The sequence below is a fragment of the Camelus ferus genome, chromosome 9 (assembly GCF_009834535.1).
Source record: "Camelus ferus isolate YT-003-E chromosome 9, BCGSAC_Cfer_1.0, whole genome shotgun sequence".
Lineage (NCBI taxonomy): Eukaryota > Metazoa > Chordata > Mammalia > Artiodactyla > Camelidae > Camelus > Camelus ferus.
Window position 1 is genome coordinate 59,096,079 of NC_045704.1, and position 24,676 is coordinate 59,120,754.

General features: G+C 40.8%; 2 protein-coding genes across 3 annotated transcripts in view; one reads left to right on the forward strand and one right to left on the reverse strand.

The window, feature by feature from the left end:
• The window catches only part of SPAG17 (sperm associated antigen 17), a 190,430-nt gene extending 183,636 nt beyond the window's left edge, over positions 1-6,794 (forward strand). The window contains exons 45-48 of the mRNA XM_006184295.2: positions 291-475; positions 2,417-2,477; positions 5,296-5,440; positions 6,632-6,794. Of these exons, the coding sequence (XP_006184357.2) occupies positions 291-475; positions 2,417-2,477; positions 5,296-5,440; positions 6,632-6,768 (528 nt within the window). The 3' untranslated portion in view covers positions 6,769-6,794. The remainder of the gene's footprint in view (positions 1-290; positions 476-2,416; positions 2,478-5,295; positions 5,441-6,631) is intronic.
• Positions 6,795-13,970: 7,176 nt separating this feature from the next.
• The window catches only part of WDR3 (WD repeat domain 3), a 29,909-nt gene continuing 19,203 nt past the window's right edge, over positions 13,971-24,676 (reverse strand). For both annotated transcript variants that reach the window (XM_006184286.3, XM_014558879.2), the window contains exons 14-27: positions 23,472-23,557; positions 23,170-23,305; positions 22,389-22,445; positions 21,273-21,373; positions 20,941-21,052; positions 20,667-20,801; positions 20,329-20,379; positions 19,699-19,764; positions 19,108-19,200; positions 18,565-18,612; positions 17,855-17,898; positions 16,076-16,204; positions 15,005-15,098; positions 13,971-14,721 (exon numbers count right to left, since the gene is read on the reverse strand). In XM_006184286.3, coding sequence (XP_006184348.1) covers positions 14,566-14,721; positions 15,005-15,098; positions 16,076-16,204; positions 17,855-17,898; positions 18,565-18,612; positions 19,108-19,200; positions 19,699-19,764; positions 20,329-20,379; positions 20,667-20,801; positions 20,941-21,052; positions 21,273-21,373; positions 22,389-22,445; positions 23,170-23,305; positions 23,472-23,557 — 1,308 coding nt within the window. In that variant the 3' untranslated portion in view covers positions 13,971-14,565. The remainder of the gene's footprint in view (positions 14,722-15,004; positions 15,099-16,075; positions 16,205-17,854; positions 17,899-18,564; positions 18,613-19,107; positions 19,201-19,698; positions 19,765-20,328; positions 20,380-20,666; positions 20,802-20,940; positions 21,053-21,272; positions 21,374-22,388; positions 22,446-23,169; positions 23,306-23,471; positions 23,558-24,676) is intronic.

Consider the following 24,676-nt stretch of genomic DNA (forward strand, 5'->3'; position numbering starts at 1 on the left):
TAGTCATAAGATCTGTGTACTTGAGGGTGCCTTTATGTGGGCTGCATGTGCCTTTCTGTTGTGGCAGGGCCTACCACTGTGGGCTCGCCGGTAGGCAGGGCTGGTCCTGGCCCAGTTGGCTGCAAGGCCCTGCCTTGTGTGGTAGCTGTAGGCTGGCTGGAGCACAGAGTAAGCTTCCTGCATGGTTTGCTGCATGGCCTGGGGTGGGTTAGGGCAGAACCTTTTTCTTATATTGGGAATGCAAAATAAAACCATTTTATTATATTTCATTGCTTTTTCCTCAATACAAGGTGCAAGATTCTGTTGGAGGAAGAGTGAGAACATCTTCTGTTGCATCTGCTGCCATTAATAATGCAAGTTCATCCCCTTTTGGATTCCACCTTCTCCCACCCTCAGTGAAGTTTGGAGTGCTCAAAGAAGGACACACCTATGCAACCACTGTAAAGCTCAAGAATGTTGGAGTGGACTTATGCAGGTGAGGTCAAGGCTCCAGACTCTGCCCAGATCACCTCCCCTACTCTGTGACTTTTCTTCGGCTGCCTACTTCAGTGAATGTTTATTGAACTGAACTGTTAAGTGCACCTTAACTCTTGAATCTCCACATCATTCATTCAATCATTTATTCACTAACTCATCCATTCATTCATTCTTCAACAAATCAGTATTTACCAAGCCTCAGCTATGTTTAGTGCTTCTTTGCCTTCCCATTAATTATTATTCATACTTCAGTAGAAGAAACAGAAGACCTGATCTGCACTAGCAAAAATTGAAGGGGAAGTTGTATACGTGTTACAATAAATAACACACAAAACTTGAAAGTCTGTTTCTCAAATCCACCACCAACTCTAATACCAGGTACCATTTGTTTGCACTTTGTGATCTCGATGTGATTTTAATTACATTAATCCTGCATAATTGAGGCAAAAAGGAAAAAAATTAACCCTGAATCATCAGGGTCTTTCTGACTCTGATGATGTGACTTGGAATTAATAACAAATACTTTAACTCACAGTCTGTGCTCCCAATTGAAAATATACTGTATCTGGCAGTCAGTGACTAGAAAGAATGAGTCGTTAACTTTCAGGTCAAAACCAATAGGATTTTAGAGCTTGTAGAGACTCTTACAAAGGGATAAACTGAGTAACTTGTTTTAAGGTCTTACAGGCTGCAGCGAAGGTAGATCTCAGATCTCCTGCCCAGTTCCCTGGAGCACCTTGCTTTGTCAACACAGCTGTGATCACTGCTTCTTGTGGGAGATTGGTCCTTCCCATTGGGTCAATATACCATCTCTACCAAGACAGCTCACAGTTACAAAATCTCCTCTCTTCTACTTTGAATCATACTTCAGGATTACGCAGGATTTTTTTCCCCTCTAAAAAAAATGGAATAAATGTTTATTTCAGTTGCAGAGTTCGTGTAAGTGGTAAGTCCTCCAAGCATGTCTGTGATTCTAGACTCAGGATTGGAGATCAGATGGAGCAATGCTACGGGAGCATCCAGCTGAAAAGATCACTGTCCCATTTCAGTTGAGGCAGATCCTCAACTTCAGGAATCACATTCACTTCCTCAGAAAGAACCTGAGAGGGACCCAGGCCACCAGATCAGATGTTACTGGTTTTTCGGTTTGTTGCCAACAGAGTGGGTGGGGAGAAATCGAGAGGCAACCTCAAACTATTAAAACTCATCCATGCAGATACTGTGAGTCCAGGACATAATTTTAGCTTTAGAGATTTCCCTCCTCCGCTTGCTCAGTTCAGCCGCTGCAGGGCAGACAGCAAAGCTGATGGTAGAGGGTGTGGGATTGCGGTCGACGTGGAGGTAGGCTTTCCTCGGCACGTTAATTTACTCCAGGGCTTTAACCTTCAGGCAGAACCCGCAAACCACAGGAAGGGGAGGTGATCAATAGGCACCACTTGTGAGCACGGGGCTTTTCAACTTCTCCAACGTTTTCTGAGCCTTTTCTGTTTCTCTTCTCCCCAAACACGCAAACCCCATACCACGACAGAGCAAGACTGGCTTCCACGCTCCACTGCTTTCCAAAAGAGCCTTTATTCTTCAGCTTAATGATCTGGCAGTCAGCATTTGTGTTCACGCTGGCGGCCACGCTGCGATGCACACTCCAGCCAAACATTCACAACACTCTGCCCGGGCCCCAGGCGCTAGTCAGCATCCGATAACAAAGGGTGGAAACGTGTTGGAGTCTGTTTGACGCCGATGAAAACTGTTGGAAAGGCAGTTGTGAAACAGGCTCCAGATTCTTCTTCCAATTGAATATTATGTTGTTTTTCTAATGGTCTGGACCTCGCCCTCCTGTGTAGGGGATATTAACACCTTCCTGCTTTGATTACTTCCTAGTGCATTCGTGCTCGTGTTTTTCGTTATGACATAAATGTATTCCCATCTTTTTGCCTGGTAGGTTTAGGGTGAAGCAGCCCCCTCCCAGCACAGGACTGAAAGTGACCTACAAACCTGGGCCTGTAAGTCCTGTGTTCTGTCTGTTGTGTGGGTCCATGTGTGTGCATACGAATATGTGTGTGTTTCCAGTGAAGTGACCTTTTAAGTCATCCTACCCGTTCCGTTTAAAGCTTGATGTCACCTACTTTGTGTAACAACCATGAGCATGCCCTGTGTGTAAATAGAGTTTAACTTCCAGCTATGGAAACATTTCTGAAGTTCACTTCACTTGTCCCAATGCTGCATTTCTGTACAGTTGTATGAGAATATATACCTTTTAAAAAATTAGTTATGATTTAATACACACTTGGGAAGCTGATAACCTAAAGATATCCTGTAACAAATCCTTCTACAAAGTGAAAAATCCCTTGGAAAAATAAATATCTCATTCTTTTTATTTTATGTAAATCTGGTTTGTTCACTTGGTATTTGCTGGAGAATATTACTTAAACATAGTAGCATATTTAAATTTACGAGCTGTCTTATTTCTTCAAAAATCTCTGGAAATATAAATTTTAAAATGTCAACCTGCTCTGATTTTATTTGATACATTCCTACAAATAAGGTGTTTAGTATAAAAAAAGGTGTGTTGCCACTTACTTCAAAGTATAATTTTAGAAGTGTAGTATGATGCCAACAAAAGGTTGCCTCAAAATGTAATAAAACCACACTTGTAAATCTTAACATTTCTTTCTTTTTCTAAAGGAACTTTTATTTATTTATTTATTTGGTGGGCATAATTAGGTTTATTTATATTTATATTTTTATTGTTTTGGCTCCCCGTCAGGGAATTATTTTTATTTTTAAATGGATTATTTTTAATTACTGGGGATTGAACCCACAACCTCTACATGCTAAGCATGCGCTCTCCCGCTGAGTTATACCCTCCCCCCTTAATATTTACTTCTTGGTCAGTGTACCATCTGGCTGATTTATCACTCCTTTCATTTCACTAAAATACTTTTAAGTTCCTCCCATATGCCCAGGGTACTGGGGATGTTAGAAATGAGTGAGACACATAAGAAGCTTACAGAGCGGGGCACATGGTGGGCTCTCAAGAGATGTGTGATGGAGGGACAGAATGACGTGAGAAGTCTGGTGGGTACGTGAACCGTTCATCACAGATGGGGGTGTGCACGGGCTCGTGAGAGCGCTGAGCAAGGGCATCCCGGTCCATAACCGGCTCACAGTGCTCACTGAAGCCCAAGATCTTAACGCAGCCACAGTTCTTGTATGTTGGGAAAAGCGCGAAGTCAGTTGGCTTCTTGTCATGACTAAGCCACCAAGCAGCTCGGTGGTGGTGTTCGTTAATCCTCTGCACCTTGTTTTCCTCATCTGTGAAAGGAGCTTAACCTGATCAATTCCTAACCCTCTTCCAGTTACAATATCTTAGCATCTATAAAACAGAGGTATATAGGCTGCAGTTCCAAACAGAAATACATCTGGGGACTAGACCCACTAATCCATGAGTACCTCTCTGAAACATTTCATCACTGTGCTATGTCCAAGTTTCAGAACCTTCACAACATAAAGCAGAGACATGGTCAAAGCAAGCTCTTCTTCTGCTGTTCTGAGAAGTTCGCAAGTCTTTCTCATTTAAAGTAGGGATTATGCCAAAATGACGGCTGGATCCACCTTTTATGTACCAGAAAATCAGCTTGTATTCTTTGAAGCTCAGTCTATGCTATTTTGTTTGTTTTTTTTTCTCTTTAACAGTAGATTTTGGCTCTGGCAGAAATGTAACCTGCAGATTTCTTCGTATCTAAATCTAGCCACCGTTCAGCTTGGTTCATTGCCAACACTAAATGCATGTCCTCCAAGGGAGGGTGCAGCAGTGTGATGGCGGTACTCCCGCCCCACGTGCAGAGTGTCGTCACTCCCCAGCCCGGCTCTGACTGTTGGGCTTGGAGAGCTAACGGTCCAGGTCTCAGAAACAGAGCTGTTGGAATTCTTCCAGCATGCAGACGTTCACAAGCACAGTGCTGAAAAAACTGAAACAGTTTTCCACTCTATTATTTATAAAACTCTATTGAAGAAAAAACAAATTCCGTTCGTATCTAATTGCTTTCCATGTGGTAGTTTCTCACTTGTTTTTTTCAGATAACTGTTCTCAAATCCTCTTTGTAACCCACCTCCTCAAGAGGCAGCTTAGAAGTACAAACCGCTCTTTCTTTCCCGGCTAGTGTTCTTTTCAAGGAACAAGGCCAGAAGCCCAGTCCTTGCTGTGTTGCGTCTTCATTGTATATATCAGGTTTCTTTTTTGTTGATATGAACTTCGTCTGTGTAGCTTTCAGATCTAAGCAGTTTGGCATTTAAACTAATTCTGTCTCCCTCTACTGGCTTGGCCAGGTTACAGGTCCTACACTAGGAATACAGTAAACCAAGGTGCAGGGCTGGGAAATTGTGGTGTTCACCCAATCTCTTAGATTAAATTTAAGATTAAATTTATATTTCTCTTGGAGTAAGTGTATGTATCATTATCTGCAAGGATGACAATAATAGAGACTTGCTACTGATATTCAAGAAATAGCACAATTATAGACATTATAAAAGTTTGCCCTCAGTGCCCCCTCCTGCACCCTGGCATTTAGTTTCCTTATGCTTTTTCCTAAATAGCCCCTGCTTCTCTCCTTCAGCAGCATATCCTGGGTCCCACTTGGAATTCTACCTAACTAATCTGTGAAGTAATTCTTCTAAATGCTGGAACAGCAATCATTCATTAGTGACAAATTTACAGATGAGAAAACAAGATCAGAGAGTTTAAGTAGCTTGTCCAAAGTCATGTTAAAACCAAGGTTAGAACTCATTCATGCCTGATTCTAAAGCTACGTTGTCTTGTAGGTGGCAGCTGGTCTGCAGACAGAGCTGCAAGTGGAGTTATTTGCCATGGCTGTCGGAGAGGACGGCGCCCGGGGGTCAGCACACATCTCCCACAATATTGAGATTATGACTGAGCATGACATCCTCTTCTTACCCGTGGAAGCAAATATCCTTCAGAGTTCCATCTGAATAGTCACATGCAGTGCAAAAACTACATTTGAGTAAGGAGAACACAGAAGTCAAAATGCTGTTGTCCAGTCCCCTCAGATCTGCACTCCGTAACTCCATTTATTCTATTTTTAAAACCAGAGAGTTAAATTTCTTAGGGCAAGGACTTGTCTTCATTCATCTTTTTTTTTTTAATTTTATTTCATTCAAGTACAGTAGATGTACAGTGTTGTATTTCTGGTGTACAGCCTAATGATTCAGATAATCCTTTTCATATTCTTTTTCATTATAGGTTATTACAAGATACTGAACATAGTTCCCTGTGCTATGTAGTAGGACCTTATTGTTTATCTGTTTTATATATTGTAGTCAATATCTGCAAATCCCTCCTAATTCATCCCTCCCCTACTCCCCTTCTCCATGATAACCCTAAGTTTATTTTCTATGTCTTTATATCTCTGCTTTGAAATAAGTTCATTTGTATCATTTTTTTAAGATTCCACATATAAGTGATATGTGACATTTGTCTGTCTCTGACTTAACTTCACTTAGTGTGATAATCTCTAGGTCCATCCATGTTGCTGCAGATAGCACTATTTCATTCTTTTGTATGGCTGAGTAATATTCCATTGTGTATGTGTCTGTGTATGTGTGTGTGTGTGTATGTATATGTGCACAACTTCTTTATCGAGTCACCTAGATGTGATCCAAAGTAACTGAAACCCTGCTGTTGATCACAGCAATTAAATAATTTTACATTTATGCTAATAAAATTTCTATTTCCTTGCTTACAGAGACCACCCTGTCAGGCACAGAAAGATGGGGAAAGAGTTTTATTAGATTTTTAATCTACTTCCAATGTAAACAATGGTAGTTCGTAAACTATTTCCCAATATCTATCCCCCTCCCCACCAAAAAAGCATGATGTTGATGTAGTCTGGGGCCTGATTATGGTGACTGATGGCTCCTATAGAAAGGCCAGTCACACTTTGCAGAAAAACATACACGGAAGATCAATACCCACACTTCATCCCCTAAGCCTGAGCACATGGAATTTGCATTAGATAGAAAAGTACCTAAAATTGAGCTAATGATGCTAGAGAAGAGATTCTAATTCTAAAATGTTATCTGAGTTTACATATACAAATCATTTGTTCGTGAAAATCATAGTCCTTAATGAGTATTTTACCAGTTTTAACAAGCAGCAATTATGAGAAGAGACCAAAAGATTTTCCCCAGGGTAAAGAAAACCCCATGGTCCAGAGGATTTCTACAATTTCTGCCTCTGCCCTTGGAGTCTTCATGTCCCGTGAAATTTCTCCATAGTAGGTCAGGTAAGTAATAAATGGTAATTTGATTGTCACCCATTCAGATTTGCAGCCTTAGACCTCGAGTTTGTTCCTGTCTTCTTAACAGCCAGGAACCAATGAGCCTCTTAGTCCGGTGGAAATACTTGTTTTTAATAACTGTAACAGCTTACCCCTTTATACTCACTGTCTGTCTAATCTTCATACCATCTACAAAATAGATGTTTTCCCCACTTTACAAATAAGGAAAATGAAGCTCAGAGAATCTTGAAGAAGTAAAAACCCCACCTGCTTCAGTGATTCTAAAAGTTCATTCTCAAGTGCTGTTTTCGATGTTGATGCGACTCTCCCAAAAAGAAACAGCACATGTCCTTTTGGACTCGAGAACTCAGTTAGGCCAGTGGTTCTCAAATCTTTTGGACTTATGTCTCCTTATATGTTCTTAAAAATTATTGAGGAGCCCCCAAAGCTTTTATTTATATGGGTCACATTTATCAACATTTACAAAATTAGAATTAAAACTGGGGAAATTTTAAAATTTCTTTTTTTAAAAAATAATAAACCCAGTACATTAACAGAAATAAATTGTTAATGAAAAATAACCATTTTCCAAAAATTTAGTAAGAGGAGCATTGTTTTACATTTTTATGAATTTCTTTAATGTCTGGCTTAATAGAACATGGCTGGATTATCACATATGCTCTGTATTCAGCCTGTCACCATATCACACATCACATAGTCTCTGGAAAAGTCCACTGTATGCACTAATGAGAGGAAAAGGCAAATAACATCTTGCATTAGTTTCCCGAGGCTGCCATAACAAAGTTCCACAAATCAGGGGGCTTAAAACAACAGGTATTTATTCTCTTGGAGTTTTGGAGGCCAGAGGTTCAAAATCAAGGTGTCAGCAGGGTTGGTTCCTTCCAGAGGCTCTGAGAGAATTTGTTCTACGCTTCTTTCCTAACTTCTGGTGGTTGCCAGCAGTCCTTGGTGATCCTTGGCTGATAACTGCACCACCCTGATCTCTGGCTCTGTCTCCAAGTGGCATTCTTCCCTGTGTATTTCTGTCTCTCCTTATAAGAGCAACAGCCGTTACTTCATCTTAACTTGATTGCATCTATAAAGACTATTTACAAATAAGGTCACATTCATAGGTTCTGGTAGACATGAGTTTTATGGGGGCAAACTCAGTACAGTCTTCCCCCAGACCCCCAAAATTCACATCCATCTCCCACGCAAAATACACTCACTCCATCCAGCATTCCCTGAAGTCGTCACCCATTCCAGCATTAACTCTAAGTCCAAAATCTCATCTAAATATCATCAGCTCTGTTAGTTCCACATCTCATCATCTAAATTAGGTTTGGGGGAGGCTCTGCTGACCTATCCTAGTGACCTCTCCATCTGTGGGCCTGTGAAATGAGAAAACAAGCTGTCAGCTTGCAAGATACAATGGTGGGATAAGCACAGGACAGACATTCCCATTCCAGAAGGAGAAAGTGGAGGCATAAAGGAGTCACTGGTCTAGTGTGTTTGCAATGCAGTGGGGTAGATTTTATGTTTCAGGGCCTCAGAAGAATCATCTGTGTCTTGATCTGCCCTCTGGGCCACAGGGGTTTCGCCGTCTCACCCTCTGGATCCTCGGGGGCCTTGTTGGCCCCACCCTCTCAGTTCCTAGCCTGGATAGTCTTACCCTCTGGGCAGCCTATTTCCTGCTTCTAGAATCCCAGAGGTCCGGCAGCCTTCCCTCATTTCCTCTCTGTCCCCCCACCCCCACCCTAGGCCAGGCAGGCAGGGTTCCTGCTGATAGAACATCCTCAGAAACTGTCAGTCTTCCATGGACGTCAGGGGCTGCACACCAGTAGACTTGAAAGGTCCCCACAGATCCTCCCTGGGAAGTCTCATCTCTCTTCCGAGCTTCTGCTGAGATGGTTGGCTGTGTCACGAGCCTGATTTCTCCACCGGGTTTTCCGGCGGCACCCTTGATGAACTATCCAGAGCGCATCTCGGCATCCCTTGGAACACGGATAGGCTGTGAATTTCCCACATCACCATGTTCTGGTTTCTTTCTGCTGACCATTTCCTTCCTCTTGCATTTTACTATAAGCAGCAAGAAACCAGGCCATGTCTTCCAAATTTTGCTTAGAAACGTCAGCTGAATATCCAAGTTCATTGTTTGCAAGTTCTACTTTTCACTCAAAAGCAGAACACAATTCAGACACATTTTCTGCCACTTTGCAACAAGGATCACTTTTCCTCCACTATCCAATGACATGTTTGTTTCCACATGAGGTCTTACCAAAAGCACCTTTAGTGTTCATATTTCTCCCAGCATTGTTCATGATATGAAATTCTCTAAGGTGGCTGAAGTATTCTGTACTGTCCCCTTCACTTCCTTCTGAGTCCTCACCAAAACTGTCTTTAATGTCCATTATTTCTACCAACAGTCTCTTCAAGGTATGATCCAGATCTTTTCTATCACGCAGCTCAAAATTCTTCCAGTTTTTACCCATTACTTGATTCCAAAGACATTTCCACATTTTACAGTATTTGCTATAGCAGCACCCAATTTCTTGGTACAAAAATCTGCTATTATTTTTTTATTAAAGTAGTCAGTTCACGATCTGTCAATTTATGGTGTACAGCATGTGTCAGTCATGCATATACATATATATACATGTTTTCACAGTCTGTTTCGTTATATGTTACTACAAGATACTGAATATAGTTCCCTGTGCTGTATAGTAGGACATTGTTGTTTATCTATTTTATATATAGCAGTTAATATTTGCAAATCTTGAACTCCCAATTTATCCCTTCCGATCATCCCCTTTACCCCCAGGCAACCATAAGTTTACTATGTGAGTCTATTTCTGTTTTGTAGAAAAGTTCATTAGTGTCTTCATTTTTCCTCTTTTAGATTCCACATATGAATGATATGTGGTATCTTTCTCTTTCTGGCTTACTTCACTTACAGTGACGATCTCCAGGTCCATCCCTGTTGCTGCAAATAGCATTATTTTCTTCTTTTTTATGGCTAGTATTCCAGTCATCTGTTGTTAGACATTTAGGTTGTTTCCATGTCTTGGCTATTGTAAATAGTGCTTCTGTCAACATTGGGGTGCATGTATCTTTTCAAATTTGAGTTCCTTCCAGATATATGCCCAGGAACGGGATTGCTGGATCATATGGTAAGTCTATTTTTAATTTTTGAGGCATCTCCATACTGTTTTCCATAATGGCTGCACCAAACTGCATTCCCACCAGCAGTGTAGGAGGGTTCCCTTTTCTCCACACCCTCTCCAGCATTTATCATCTGTGGACTTTTGAATGATGCCAGTCTGACTGGTGTGAGGTAATACCTCATTGTAGTTTTTATTTGCATTTCTCTGATAATTACCAATAATTGAGCATTTTTTCATGTGCCTATTGGACATTTGTATGTCTTCATTGGAGAATTGCTTGTTTAGGTCTTCTGCCCATTTTTGGATTGGGTTGTTTGGTTTTTGTTAAGTTGTATAAGCTGTTTATATATTCTGGAAATTAAGCGTTTGTCAGTCACATCATTTGCAAATATGTTCTCCCATTCTGTAGGTTGTCATTTTGTTTTGCTTATGGTTTCCTTTGTTGTGCAAAAGCTTATAGGTTTAATTAGGTCTCATTGTTAATTTTTGCTTTTATTTCTAATGCCTGGGTAGACTGCCCTAGAACATTACAATGATTTAAGTCACAGAATGTTTTGCCTATGTTTTCTTCTAGGGGGCTTACAGTGTTTTGTCTTATATTTGTCTTTAAGCCCTTTTGAGTTTATTTTTGTGTATGTGGTGTGGGAGTGTTCTAACGTCACTGATTTACATGCTGCTGTCCAGTTTTCCCAACATCCCTTGCTAAAGAGGCTGTCTTTTCTCCATTGTATATTCTCGCCTCCTTTGTGAAAGATTAATCAAATGTAAGTACACAGGTTTATTTCTGGGCTATTCTGTTCCATTGATCCAATAGTCTGTTTTTGAGCCAATACCACACTGTTTTGACTACTGTATCTCTGTAGTATTGTCTGAAGTCTGGGAGAGTTATTCCTCCAGCTTCGTTCTTTTTCTTCAGTATTGCTTTGGCAGTTCTGGCTCATTGGTGATTCCATATAAAATTTAGGATGATTTGTTCTAGTTCTGTGGAAATGTCCTGGGCGATTTGATGGGGGTCACACTGTTTGTTTCTGGAGGCTGCCACAGCAAGTCTGCACACGCTGGGGGATTAGAACAGCAGGTGTTTGTTCTCTTGCACTTCAGGTCTGAAACCAAGGTATTACGAAAGTTGGTTCCTTCTGGAAGCTCTGAGGGAATTTGTTCCATGCCTCTTCCCCTAGTTTCTGGTGGTCGCCAGAATCCCCGGTGTTCCTAGGGTTGTAGCTGCCATCGTGCCAATCCTAATCTCTGCCTCTGTTGTCTTGGGGCCTCCTTCCCTGTGGGTCCATGTGGCATCCTTCTAAGGGCAAGTCACTGGACTTACTGCCCACCCTAATCTAGTAGGACCTCATTTTTAGCTAATTATAATATTTATAAAGACCCTATTTTCAAATAAGATCACATTCATAGGTGTCATGGGTGGACCTGAGTTTCTGGACACTATTAAATCTATTACACATCATTTTGATATATTTTTGACCTTACAGACTCATTGAAAGAGTCTTCAGGACCCCTAAGGGACTTGGAATATACTTTGGGAACCACTGATTAAGGTGTGGTTTATCTTAGTTCTTGTCTATGACTTTCAGAAGTTATCCCAAACTGAGAAGTAGTGGTTTTTCATCTCTAGTTGGATAATTCTGAAAACTACAGAATAGCTATCAGATAGATTCATAATACCTGCTGGAACCAATCTATCAAAAGTAATGTCATGAATCTATCTAGTAGAAGAAATATCTTGTGATGTTGCCTTATACCTCTTTGTTCATATTGAGTTAATGAGATTAAAAGATGCCCACTGTACTTATTAAAGATAAACACTATAAAGATTCTCTAATATCTGACAGACTAAAATGTTACTTCTTTCTAATCTTTTCTGTTTATGTATATACTGGAGTTATTCTGTAGTTTTCTATCTGGTATATCTCACACAGTAACAAAAGTAATGTATTCTGTGTTTTCTCTGAGCCAGTGGTAAGTACTTTATAGTAACTATGGTGTAGGCAGCATTATGCCCATTTTGTAGATGAGGAATCTGAAACATAACAAGGTGAGGTAATCTGCTCCATAGAACGTGCTCTATAGGATTAATTAGATACTGCTATGTAACAAATTACCCCCAAACTGAGTAGCTTAAAGCAACCAACGTTTATCTCATGGCTTGCATGGGTCAGGATCCAGGCAGAGCAGTGGGTACTCTGGTTCAGCAGTGGTGGTTGATGCAGGTCCTTGCAGGATATTAGATGGAGGGCCTCAGTCCCTCCCTAGCTGTTGTCTGGAGGCTGCGCTCCCCCTAGGGCATCTCACGACACAGAAGCTTATGTTTACCAGAAAAATCAAGAAGACCTGAAAACGCATGAGCGAGGCAGAATTCAGGGTGTTTTAGAACCTAACCTTGGAAGAGACATCTTATTACCTCTGCTGCGTTCTCTTCTTTAGGAGCCAGAGTTTAGGGCCAGCCTGCATTTAGAGGGAACAACAAGCGCTCGGCCCCAACAAGGGCTGGGCCGGGCCAGTGGCGTGTCACATCAGAGCATTCGAGTCCCGTAACACCTCAGAAACAAATGGTGAGGAAAGGGGGGACTGGAGATACTCGCTGTAGGCCAGGTGGCTTCTTCCTAAGCTCCCGTCTGCTCTGGCCTGGAAACGCTGCTCTGGTGTCGGTGAGCAGAACCGTGGAGATCGTCCTGTGCCCAGTGAGACACCGCTGCCTCCTTGCTTACTGTCCTAGGTCCTCTGCTAGGCTTCTCTGGGATGAGATATGACTTAGGATACTTGTCACTGAGAAGGAATTACTACAATTCGTACATTAAGCACCTGACTTCCAGCCAGGGACCTTGAACTTGTTAGGCATGTACTTCTTATTAGGAGTGTAACAGCTAAGCTCATTTAAAATAAACATATATAGACATATGGAGACTGATATATTTATATTTTAAATAAGCTTAGAAATTATACTCCTGATAAACCATTCACAGGCCTCTTTACGGCATTACAGGCATCCACAGGTAACACTGCATCATTTGCAAGAGATACTAGTCATTAAACAGTTTCAGTACAAAGGATTGTATGTAGCCAGTGGCTGGCTAAACCAGTAAATGCTGATTTAATGAATAGGAATCTGCCTGGCTCAGAATTAACTCATCTGTTAACCGTCAAAGTTGAAGGTTAAGGCGTTTCAAGTATTTGGCTGTGGCGTAGTAGTTCCTTACTGTACGTATCTCCTCAGCTCTCGCAAGTTCCCCTTCTCTTTGGTTAGCATAACACAGAAGGCAGAGGCACCTTTAGATCTTAGGACTGTCACTCTGATCAGCCTTAAATAGTGGCAATGCTATAGGAAAGCAGCACTTTTAAAATATAAAGTTACTGATGACATACACATTTAGAGTACCCTCTTGGAACTTGTTCTGGTTTGCAGACTATCGAAAATGTTGCAATTTCTTTCTGTTCTGAGGAACAAGAAGCACAAACAGGATATGGATTCAGCCTTTGTTCTCATCAGGAATTAAGGTATCTTTTGAGAATCAAGTAACTCCTCTGTCCCTGGGGGCAGGAATAGCTGCCTGGAAGGTTATTCTTCAGATTGGACAGCAGCACCCAGAATCCACCGTACTGTCTATTCTCTTGCCTTTTCATATTTAAGCCTCAGGAACCCTAAGCCAAAATTCTCCTTACTCTCATTCTGTTCAAAAACTGCTGCTACTCAGTTCCTTACCTCTTGGCTCAGCAACTGCTACACTCAGGAGCAATGACAGACTTCGGGTTTGGGACAGAGGACTGCAGCTCTGAGACTGGCAAGGACACAGCTGCACAACAACACAGTAACTGAGATGAGATGGACAAGTTCTCAGAAAGACACAAACTACTGAAACTCGGACAGATAAGGAAAATGTGAACAGATCCAAAACAAGGAGACTGAATTAGGGATTTAAAAACTTCCCACAAAGAAAAGCACCGTCCCGAAGGTATGTGTCAATTTCCTGTCCTAAAACGTCCCCACCTCCCCACACCCCTGCCTTGAAGAAACATACACACCATGTATCAGTCACCTGGAAGCCCAGCCGGGCCTCTCAGCTTGACTACTCTTTTAATTAGAAACAACTATATTCAGAGACATATAAACAGTTGGCAATTAGGATCTCTTTATATACAGATAAAACAAACTGCAAGTTCAATTTAAGGAGGCTGTTGTAGATGATCTGATGGTCCCTCCAAGAGCCTGCATTTATGGGCAGAGGACAATCAGTTAGGCACCTGACTGTCTCAGCAGGCGGTAAAACCTAATACAAAAGAGGTAACCAATTACCGAACACGTCTTTTGACATCAAAGAAATAAAAACTTTGAAATACTAATTTCAACTCTGGTAAAACAAAAGTTCTCTGCTCCTGCTAATATAAAGGGGACGACTCCTGCAGGGCTCACCATAGGAGCACAGAGAAATTTCAAACTAATCTGTGTCCCTCAGGGAGGTGGAGCCCACAGTCCTATGTTGGAATTCCCTCCGGCAAAGCTGGGAAGCACATCCTGGGATCTTCTGCAACATGATAAGCCTCTTATTTATTTCAGAGGTGACACCAACTCTACCGCTGCTTAGTTTGGAAGTCCTAGTTGAAAAAGGCACCGCATTTCAGTTCTAAGTCAATGTTAAGATCAGCTTCTCCCTCTTTTTCCTCTTCCTCTTCTTTTCTTCCAAGTGGCTGGTAGCATCGGCAAAAAACATAACTTCACTCTTTGCCTCGCATTCCCTCTTCAGATAATCAAGACCTGCCATGTTGAAGCCAATAACATCCTGAGGAGGAATACAGAAAAGAGTAAACAAATGCCCTCACCCTTCCGCTCAGTACAGCAGCCCGTGCGAGTCAGGGGGACCAACGCTTCCTGTGTCGTTACTCATCCTCTGCCTGCGGTGTCCCCCTCTTTTTTTTCTTATGCCCATCAGTTCCACAAAAGCCTTAAGTACACCTCTATGTCAGGTCATCACCAGGGACAAGGCGGTACGCCATGCTGCTACCTGTAAGTCACACACACACTAGGACTTGCCCTCCTTATTCGAGCTCTACACAGATACTCACCCGGACTTGGCTGACTTTTGAAATAGTTGTTTCCTTTAATTTTTCAATCACGGGCACAAGCATTTGGTTGCTAGTGATCTGTCCAAAGTGAATCCTAATAGAAAAATAAAACCAGGCATGTCACAAAGAGTAGTGGTTTTGGCTCTACCTGGTTCTTCTAGAACCAGCGAAGAGACAAAATATAAAAAAAAACAAAATTCATTTCATCAATCATGAGCATATAGAAATGCCTCCAGCCAAAAAAAAAAAAGCTAAAGAAGTTTCTTCTCTACTATTCAGTTCTATCTGGTGACAATTTTTAAAATACTACCCTAACATTTAATAAAAAATAAATTGGAAATACGGCAACTGAATCATCATTGTTCTTCATTCACTACTATACTGAAAGAATGAAAGGGATGAAGAGCTAAGAATCATGAAAATAAGTCAATTCACCAAATACATCCGTTTTCTTCTTCTTACTATTTGGTATTGGCTGAGCAGCCTGTCTTCCTAATCACATTTTAAGGTACTCAGTTTGTCTCTGTTCCTGTTCTCTGATATCACAGCTGGAGACTTAGGGGCAGAGTAGGAGACAGGAATAATATATTCTTAAGCATTACATATTTTTAAGAATTCTTCCTATATAAGAATAGAGTATGTTTTTTTTATGTTTCTTAGTTCCGTCTATATATGCCCTTGTAGAGACCTGGGAAATAAATTGACTACTCCTTAAAATGCTGCTATGAAAATAAAACCAAGCCATTTAAATGAAGTAGTTAAAAAGAAATGACACTGAGACAAACTGGCAATTGAGCGAGGGGCTCAGCGCACTGACTAGAAGCAGAGCTGCTACGTCAGACTGGAGACGGTGCCGGCCGGAGCAAGCCCGAGCAAGGCAGTGGCCCCTGCCTTCAAGACTGATTCCAGAGGACAGGAAATGACCTATGTCAGGCAGCACTGAAATTGTGTGACAGTCCCTGAAACTGAAAAAGCGCACTTCTTAATCCCACAGCGTCAACAGCTTCAGGTAGCGCAGCTGCTGGAGCAGTCGGGCTGATGAGATGTGGTGTTTTGGGGAAAGCACGTTACCTGAGGAGAAAGAAGAGGCACCGACACAGGAGTTCAATGTCAGAGCCCAGCTGGATGAACTCATTAAAGAGCTTAAGGACGTCCGGGACGTAAGAGAAAGGCAGCACGAGCAGGGCCTCTTCCAGCTCACTGAGGGGGAGAGTCACCGTTAACAGCGCCACGCTTCTCAGCAGGGTCCCTTTTAAAACCTTCTCCCTCCTATCTCTTTCTTCTACGTTTATACGTGAATAGATCTTCCCCATCCAGAGTTAAGTATTTATCTATGTTCTAGGGGGTTCTCTCTTGTCAATGTTTTGGTTGGTTTGTATTTACTATTTTGACCTACTCGATGCATTTCGGTCCATGGCCGGGTAGGAGAAGCTCACTTTTTTTCTTTCAGATTACTAACTGCTCCAAAGTGTTCTGTTGAACATTCCATCTCTGGGTGATACTTCTACCAGCTCCTGAGTCCTTTTATATACAGAGTCTGTTTCAGGGCTTTCAAGTCTGTTTTGATGACTGATTCTGACAATAACCTGTACTGTTTTAATTTTGCTATTTTTTTAGTTTTTTTAATCTACGAGAATAGCTCCCTCTTGTTCTGGTTTCGGTCTGTTTTACTTTCCTTGAGCTAGCTCTATTATCATTTCATCAATTGCAATTAGAAATCTCAAGAGGATTTCAATGGGGAATCGCAAACCTATAGGTTAGTTTAAAAACAAAACAAATCTTTAAAACACAGAAATCTTCCCATCTAGGGATGCACTATACATCCATTAATCTGAATTTTCTTTCACATCTCTCGTGAAGTTTCATTATCTTAGGTAAGTCTTGTTTATTTTTTGTAAGGGATACATTTAGGTATTAAGATTTGTTATAAAAATGGTAACTCTAAGTCAAACTTGAAATCAAAAGATAAATCATAAACAAACATTAATCCAAAAATGAATGACAAAGGATACAAAAAATTCTTAAAAACTAGTAATAGAAACTACTATAAAGCACAAGAAAGGAAAAGTAGCTAAAAATTCACAGGAAAAGATACAAATGGCCAACAAATACAATGATATTTTAACTTTGTTAACAACCGAAAACGAAAGTAATACAATACACCACCTTCTGCCTCTCAAACTGGCAAAAAGAATTTTTTAAGGCCCGGTAAAAGTCAGTACAGGCACTCTGGAAAGTAACTCAGTGATATAAACCTTTAAAATGCTCATGGCTATTGATCAGACTGCTAGGACCCTTAAGAAAAATAACCAATGAAAACAACACAGATTCATATATAAAGGTGTTCACTGAAGCAACAGTAACACCAAAAGCAACACCCAGCAGTAACTATATGTACAATGGAATATTTTGAATTAATTCAGTATGTGTTTTTAAAGAATATTACTACCATGAGCAAATGCTCAGGAAATATTCTGTGAAAAGGACAGGATATAAAAATGTATACAGTACGATTGCAGTTGTGTATGCACACAGAAAGGAAGCCAAAGGAAACAGACTACAGCAAAGTTACAGCTGTTACCTCTGACTGAATTACAGACGATTTCCTCACCAAGCAGCACTACCTTTCATTTGTCCTTAAAAATGTATCACTTCATATTTTAGGAGGAACCTCTTAACTCTAATTCAAAAATAACATTATAATAAATTATTTTCCATCACAGTTTTGACAGAGTTAAACCTCTAAGATAACCGTCAATTTTAACATCAATTTATTTGTCTCACGTTCAACTAGGCATTCAGTAAATGTTGTTAGTTGCCAAGTGACAATGACTGTGTGCTGGGACTCACCTTGACCTGATTCCTTTAAAAATCTCCAACACATAAGCTGAAGGCTGTAAAGGAAGTGTAACAGCATTAGCGACACTCCTGGTATCAACTGGAGCGCTCTAATTTCCACCTCTTAAAAACCAGGGATCGATCTCTCACGAGAAACCATGTTCTAAAAATGGCACCACAAGGCATGGGCTTAGACTGAGTCAGATCTGGGCTCACAGTCCCGCTCTGCCACTCACCAACTGCATTACCTTCAGTCTGTCAGTCAGGACAGGTTCCTGTCTATTAATGAAGACCCCCTGACTCACAGTATTACATGCAAGTAGAGCAGTAAGTAATTAACATCGCTAGATCAGCATACATTGTCCCACTGTGTTCCCTCTCTCTTCCTCTGGACTGATTTATATCAACTTTTCCTCCAAAAACTTAATTTCAATGAAGAGAATCTTCAGAGGGCCTTGGATACTAACCACAAATAAGCACTAAAAAACAAAAAAATGCCAGTTCAGTCCAACCAAAAAGGATGAGTTGGAAGTTATACTAAAACAGCCCTTTTGAAATACAAAATATCCCAGAGGAGTTCAACATTCAGGAGAGATTTTTAATGGCAAAGTATTTCCCAGTACACCCATCCTCTAATCGTAATGCCTCTTCACTTCCTCTCTTGTGCCTAAAGGAACCTCAGAATAACCAAGGGGAAACCGTCAGTTACATGTTCTACTCACAGAGATATTGCCATAAGCCATCAGGATCGGGTTGATGGGAAGAGGAACCTATGAAGAAATTATTAAGTCAGGTCATTAAAAAACAAGCCTTTCATGGTGCTTACCACAGGCAGGGCGATAACAGTATTGTGCAGTTTTTAAGAGAGACCTTAAAAAAGTATTAAGTTATTTAATAGTATAAAAGAATGATCAAACCTTTTAGTTTCAATAGTGCTTACAAATGAGTCTGGGCCATACATTTCACCTACAAATCTGAAATGCTTACCCTGCATCCCAAACTAAAGCAGGAACTAAAGTTGAGTTTCTAACTGAATACAACAGTCACCTCAAGCTAAAACCTCCTAGCCTTTGCTTTTTATTAAGACAAAGCTTCCTTCCAGTTTCTCAATTCCTTTTTTCTAATATTACAGTTAGAAAAGATTCTGTTCCATTTATCTCATTTCCTGATCTGAGTTAAAAAATCCGTAAATGATGGTTTTTTCCCGCAGGAACTGTCTCTATTTATAAATGTCTCTCGGAGCGTAACTTAATGGGCTCCCTTACCTCTTTCCCTGCAGCTTTACAGATGGCTTTGTGTTCTTTCATTTTCGCAGTTTCTTCTCGGTATAGCTCAATAGCCTCCATGATCCTCTCAGCCTACACAGATGGTGACAAAGGACAGAAACCATCACAATACACTTGTCATCCCTCAGCACTGCAAGTGGAAGGCCTGCCTGACTGAGTGCTACCAAATCAGACTGCTTGAATCAGTTTAATAAAGTGGTGCCAGCAGTGTGCCAAACAGCATTTAAAGACGCCTTTGGTTGTTCATTTCTAATTTACAGGGAGGAGACTAAGTGTCGTGGATTCAGGTGAGATGGTGTGGGGACACCCTGAGTAGGGAGCTCCTAGGACACCTGAGAGGTGCCACTTTCAGGAGATCAAGCCTTCCTTTCCAGAAACCATGCACTCATTAAACAGATTCAAAACTACTCCCATCCTTAGTCCTCCTCCGAGGGAGAACAGAGGTTATGATCTCCATCTATAAATTCCATCAACTTTTTGCCACAAAAGGGCTATTTGGTTGACACAGACTTTTACTAAAAAATTGGGATCCTATTTAAAATTGATAAGCTACATTCTATATCAACTTACCGCTTTGACTGTTTCAATAGTTTTCTTTCCAGTGAAGTAATTGTCACCTTGAGTCTCTCCTGGAACCTGCCAGAAACAAAGAGACCCTTGAACATCATTGTCGACAGGTGTTAAAGAGCCAATAAATTAATCTTACGTCCAGAAAAGAACAGGCATGACTCTGTTACAATGGTAACATGGTGTTTGTTATCAGCTGACATTAACTAAGTACTTAGTGCCAGACACCGTGAGTTTGGGCAATCCATTTCACCTAGAAATCTGAAATTAAATATTAAATATTTATATGCACTATCATAAGAATATCTTGCTCTACACATGTGTATGGAGAATGCCCAATTTCTCAAATTTTTTCTGACTTTTGTTTTACAGTGAAATAATTCCCTGAAGCTCCTTAAAAAATAAAGCCAGAATGACAGTCATTCTATACCAAATCTGGTCAATCATTTGTCCCATAACATCAGGATATACAGTTAAATTAAGGAGAACTATACAGATTCTTTCCCATATCAGCCACTGATGACTTCAGCCTCTAACCCCAATTCTAATTCCATTAGAAATTCTCAAAATCATAGTAAATTCCAGGAGGATAATTACAGGGCACAATCTGAGGGTCCCAAAAGATTCACTTACTGCTGGTTGCTCTTCTTTGGCCACGCTCTCCTCATATTCTGCTTCCCTTTGCTGCCAAGAGACAGATACAAATTCATTTCAAAAAAAAAAAAAAAAAGTATGGTTCCTATGTGAAGTAAAATGAGATAGTGAGAAGCTGCTTCTTTCAAAATACAACCCCCTAACAGCATCTGTCTCCTTCTGGCTGCCCAAGTGGTGTCAGCAGTCCTGGAAACGTCCCCTGGAGGCCCCTGGACTTGCAGTGACTGGGGTGTCGCAGCATCAGACAGAAAAGTCCGGCTGGGGCAGCGTATCAGATACCAGTACAGAACACTCGTAACCGAGCCCGAAGTCCTTACCATCTCCCTCTCTTCCTCAAGAATAAGAGGCTCCCTTGTTCTCTCCCAAAGTCTCAGAGATTTGTCATGGGATGACGACACCACATAGTCTCCACTGGGGCTGACAGCCAAGCACCATACTTCCTGGTGGTGCCCCTGGGCAGAGAGAGCAAAAACATCCCGAGTAAGAATCCCTTATTCACAGACCGCCACCTACTCATGTTAGTGGGCGATCAACACTCAATCTTAAAAGAAGTTCTTAAGTACTAAGCAAACAAAGAAGGTAGGAGGTTACCTCCAGAGTCTGTATGTGTTCAAATTTGTCCGCATCCCACTGCTTGATCTTATGGTCCTTCCCAGCAGTAAAGAAGAGATGAGACTTGGAGACAAACTGTAGGTACATCACACTGAAACGTGACAGAAGTATCCAAATGTCATCAAATTCCACATTATTAAAAGGAGTCTTACGCACATAAATAGCTTCTGAACCATTAGTTCTAGAGTATCTTGATTACATTTTAGAATCTCTATGACTACGTGAGAACACTAAGTAACTGACACAGATGCTCCCGGGAAATGAAACTGACAGGTGACGCAACAGGAGACCTTTGAAAAGGCGACACCCACCTGTCATCATGCGCAAACAGAGACTTGTGGCAGTCCCCGAAGTCCAAACCCCAGATTTTCACATTCCTGTCGGCAGAGCCAGTTGCTATTAGTGCTCCATCCTAGGAGGACGAGAAGTGAAACATTACCTGATTACCTGAAACTCTGTAATTAGATAGAGAAAAGCTAACCAGAACATGTACCCCATTTCTTTCAAAACATTAATAGCAGTGCCCCCCAAATTAACTTCATCTCTTTACCAAGAGCACATACATCTTTGCTTTTACCTAGAGATCTACTTAAAAAGCTTGTTAAGTGAGCAAGAACTCTGTGGCTATACAGGGCGGTGCTGTGTCTTGATGTAGGCTGTCTGTTTACTTTGTTAAATAGAGCAAAGAATCTCTAATCTCTGTCATAGGATTTATGGGGAGAGAAGAGGGAAAAAGATGGAAGGAAGGAGGCTGGGAAAGAATCTACTAGAATTTATGACCTTGCCTTTTATGCCACGTTCCTTATCACTATTTTTTGCTTCTCCTTCCTATTTTGGCACCTGGTTCAAATGGTTGTCAACATAATAAGAAAACTAAAGTATTTTTTGACACCAGTTTATTCTGTTAATGCACTGATCGCAGACAGAGCACAGTACCAATTCCTTTTATACACACTAGACATTGTTTTTAACTATATAATGCCATTCCTAATCGTAACTAGACATTGCAAAAATATGATTTTGGTCAAGAAACTAAAAGTATGCATAGTACAAGATACCATAAATATTGCAAAACTCCATTTTTCTTACCAAGGTTATCCTTCAGAACAAAGGGGGATGCCTTTTTGAAAGTCCCTCATACTTTAGGGTGCTCTACCAATTATATTGTTTTAGACAAGGAAATAACCATTTGAGGGGTCCAACACAGGGAGTTTAGTTATGAGGATTAATCCAGGTGTCTGTGAAAATATTCTAAATGCATTAATACATACATATTTACGGTATGATTATTTGATAATTTTTTAGGATAGTCAGTTATACGACAGACAGAAAAAATAAACACTAAAATGAAGGTATCAAGCCAAGAACTAAGGAAGTGCTTTAGAAAAGACAACTCATTACTGAGACACTATTTAAATTTTACTTACATATGAGATGTCCATGCATATAACAGGCAGTTTGTGTCCATACAGTGAGAGAAAAAACTAGACGTTAAAAAAAAAGGATATAAATAACACATCTGTCTATAAAATTTAGGCATAATTTTATGACATATATATCTAAAACAGAACTTTAAAATACAATGCTAAACACTGTTGTGGATTGCTTTAGGTCTGTATTTTCAAAGACAATGACCAAGAACACTGAAGGCAGCTTGTCCCTATGTCGAGCATATAAACCCTGCACGCACTTGCCAAAAACACTGCCGCAGAGCGGGGCCGCGGATGCCCCAGGAGCCCGCTGCCTCAGTCAGAACGTGGCGCGGGGGTCCTCTCTGGACTTCTCAGTGGTAAAGCCTCTGGAGCACTTGTTTCACAACTGTGTTCCCAGGCCCAGTCCGGGCCTACCGAGACTCTGGGCGTACAGCCCAGGAATCTATATTTCTGAGAGCAACCCAAATGATCCTGATGTACGGCCAAGTGTGGAGTGACTGCCGAGCACACCTAGCAGTGCTTACAACTACTGGCCCCGACAGGATTTTCTGTCTGCGGAGTTTCTGAACATATGAAATACAACTTGCTTTATACAAAATTTATGAACCAAAGGAGCCTTTTAAAACTCTAGCCTTCCTAGGGTACTTGTGCCGGTTTTGATTTGCACATAAATTTTTAGAAACATACTACTGCTGGAAATAGTCAAGGCCACTTCTTTATAGTCTCAACCCAAGTTCAGTCAGAAAGAAAATATTCACAGGCATAGCCATTGTACCTTTAAAGTGTCAACATAGAAAATTTTCACAGTGCAGTCCAACAAAGACACAGCCAGCAGCTTCTGATTGGGAGAGTAACGGACACACAGAACTTCTTCATCTAGTTGCAAGGTCCGGGTCTGCTTCACAGAAAGCCTAGCATCACAGAAAGTACCGAGGAAAAATAATGAGTCCTCTACAAAGGCAGACAAACATTCTAAAAACCCTCTGGAGCTCAACGGAAACATACATCTCAAAAGCCCATTCAGTGGTTCCGTTTTTCACTCCAAAAAATGGTCACAAATAAAAAATGTCTACTCACCTCTTCTGGGTACTGTTTTCATCTTTCACCAATTCAAAATCCCAGAACTTGACAGATTTATCAGCCCCACCTGTCACAAAGCCACGCTGAAAATCAAATGACATTTCAGTTAAAAAAAATCTTAGTATAGAAACTTTGATAAGAAGACACATCAAAACAGTGCAAAAGACCATTTTTATTTAATGGCATGGGATAAGAATTAAGAAAAATGTGGTTTCTCCCTAACCCCTTTCCTTGTTCTTTGGGGGCTGCTGCCACAGATCTGTTTGAAAATTACCAGCAGAGACAAATGTAGTCAGATGATGACCAAGGTCCTAGTTACACTTTTATTCAGCGTCAGGAATGAAGACCCAATGGACACCATGGGTTATTTTTACTCCACATAAGAAGGCAACAATCAAAATAATTTGCTGTGAAGTATTAAAATCGTTCGACAAGTACACATAGACTGGATAAGCTAGATAAGTTTATTCAAAGTTACTTACCTTAGAATGGCATATAAACTTATTCCTGCAAGTCCCTGCTTAAATATGCTCAGAACTGTTTTCCAGTATCAAGAAAATTGGTCTTATCACACTGGAGTGTTAGTATAAAGTACAGAGGACATGGAGTCAGAAAATTAGATCTCAAGTGTCTAGTCTGCCATTTCAGAGATTTGTAACATCAGAGAAAGGCCTTATAATGACCCTTAGTGCTGTTTCTCTGATAAAGACTACCTAGTTTATAAAACCACTGTAAAAATACTAATAAATGACATCATGGATGTGAAAACACTTTGGAAAAGAGAACATTCTACAAATGCAAGGTGTTAGTAGTACTTAAATTTAAATGTTAAATGCTGTTTCATTTCTGACCCCAAATGGCATTACCTAGTCTAAATTCCAGATTCCTTTCCCCGGCGCCCCCCCCCCCCCAAATACCTACTTCTAATGAACAAAGGTTTGTCACCATTGGGAATATTCAAATAAATGGGCCACAATCTCTTAAAGTACCATCTAAAAATATCTCACACTGTTCTGAGCAACAGCACCATCCCTGAGTAAGTACGCAGTTCTTCCAGCGTGACTCCTTTGAAGGGAAACACACTGCTGCTGACTTGGAAAGGCTCACGTATTTACTAAACATCTCTAGACTTATACAGTCATGGATTGTGGATGAAAAGGGGAGAAGAAAAGTCTACTCGACCCTCTGCATTATGATGCCCA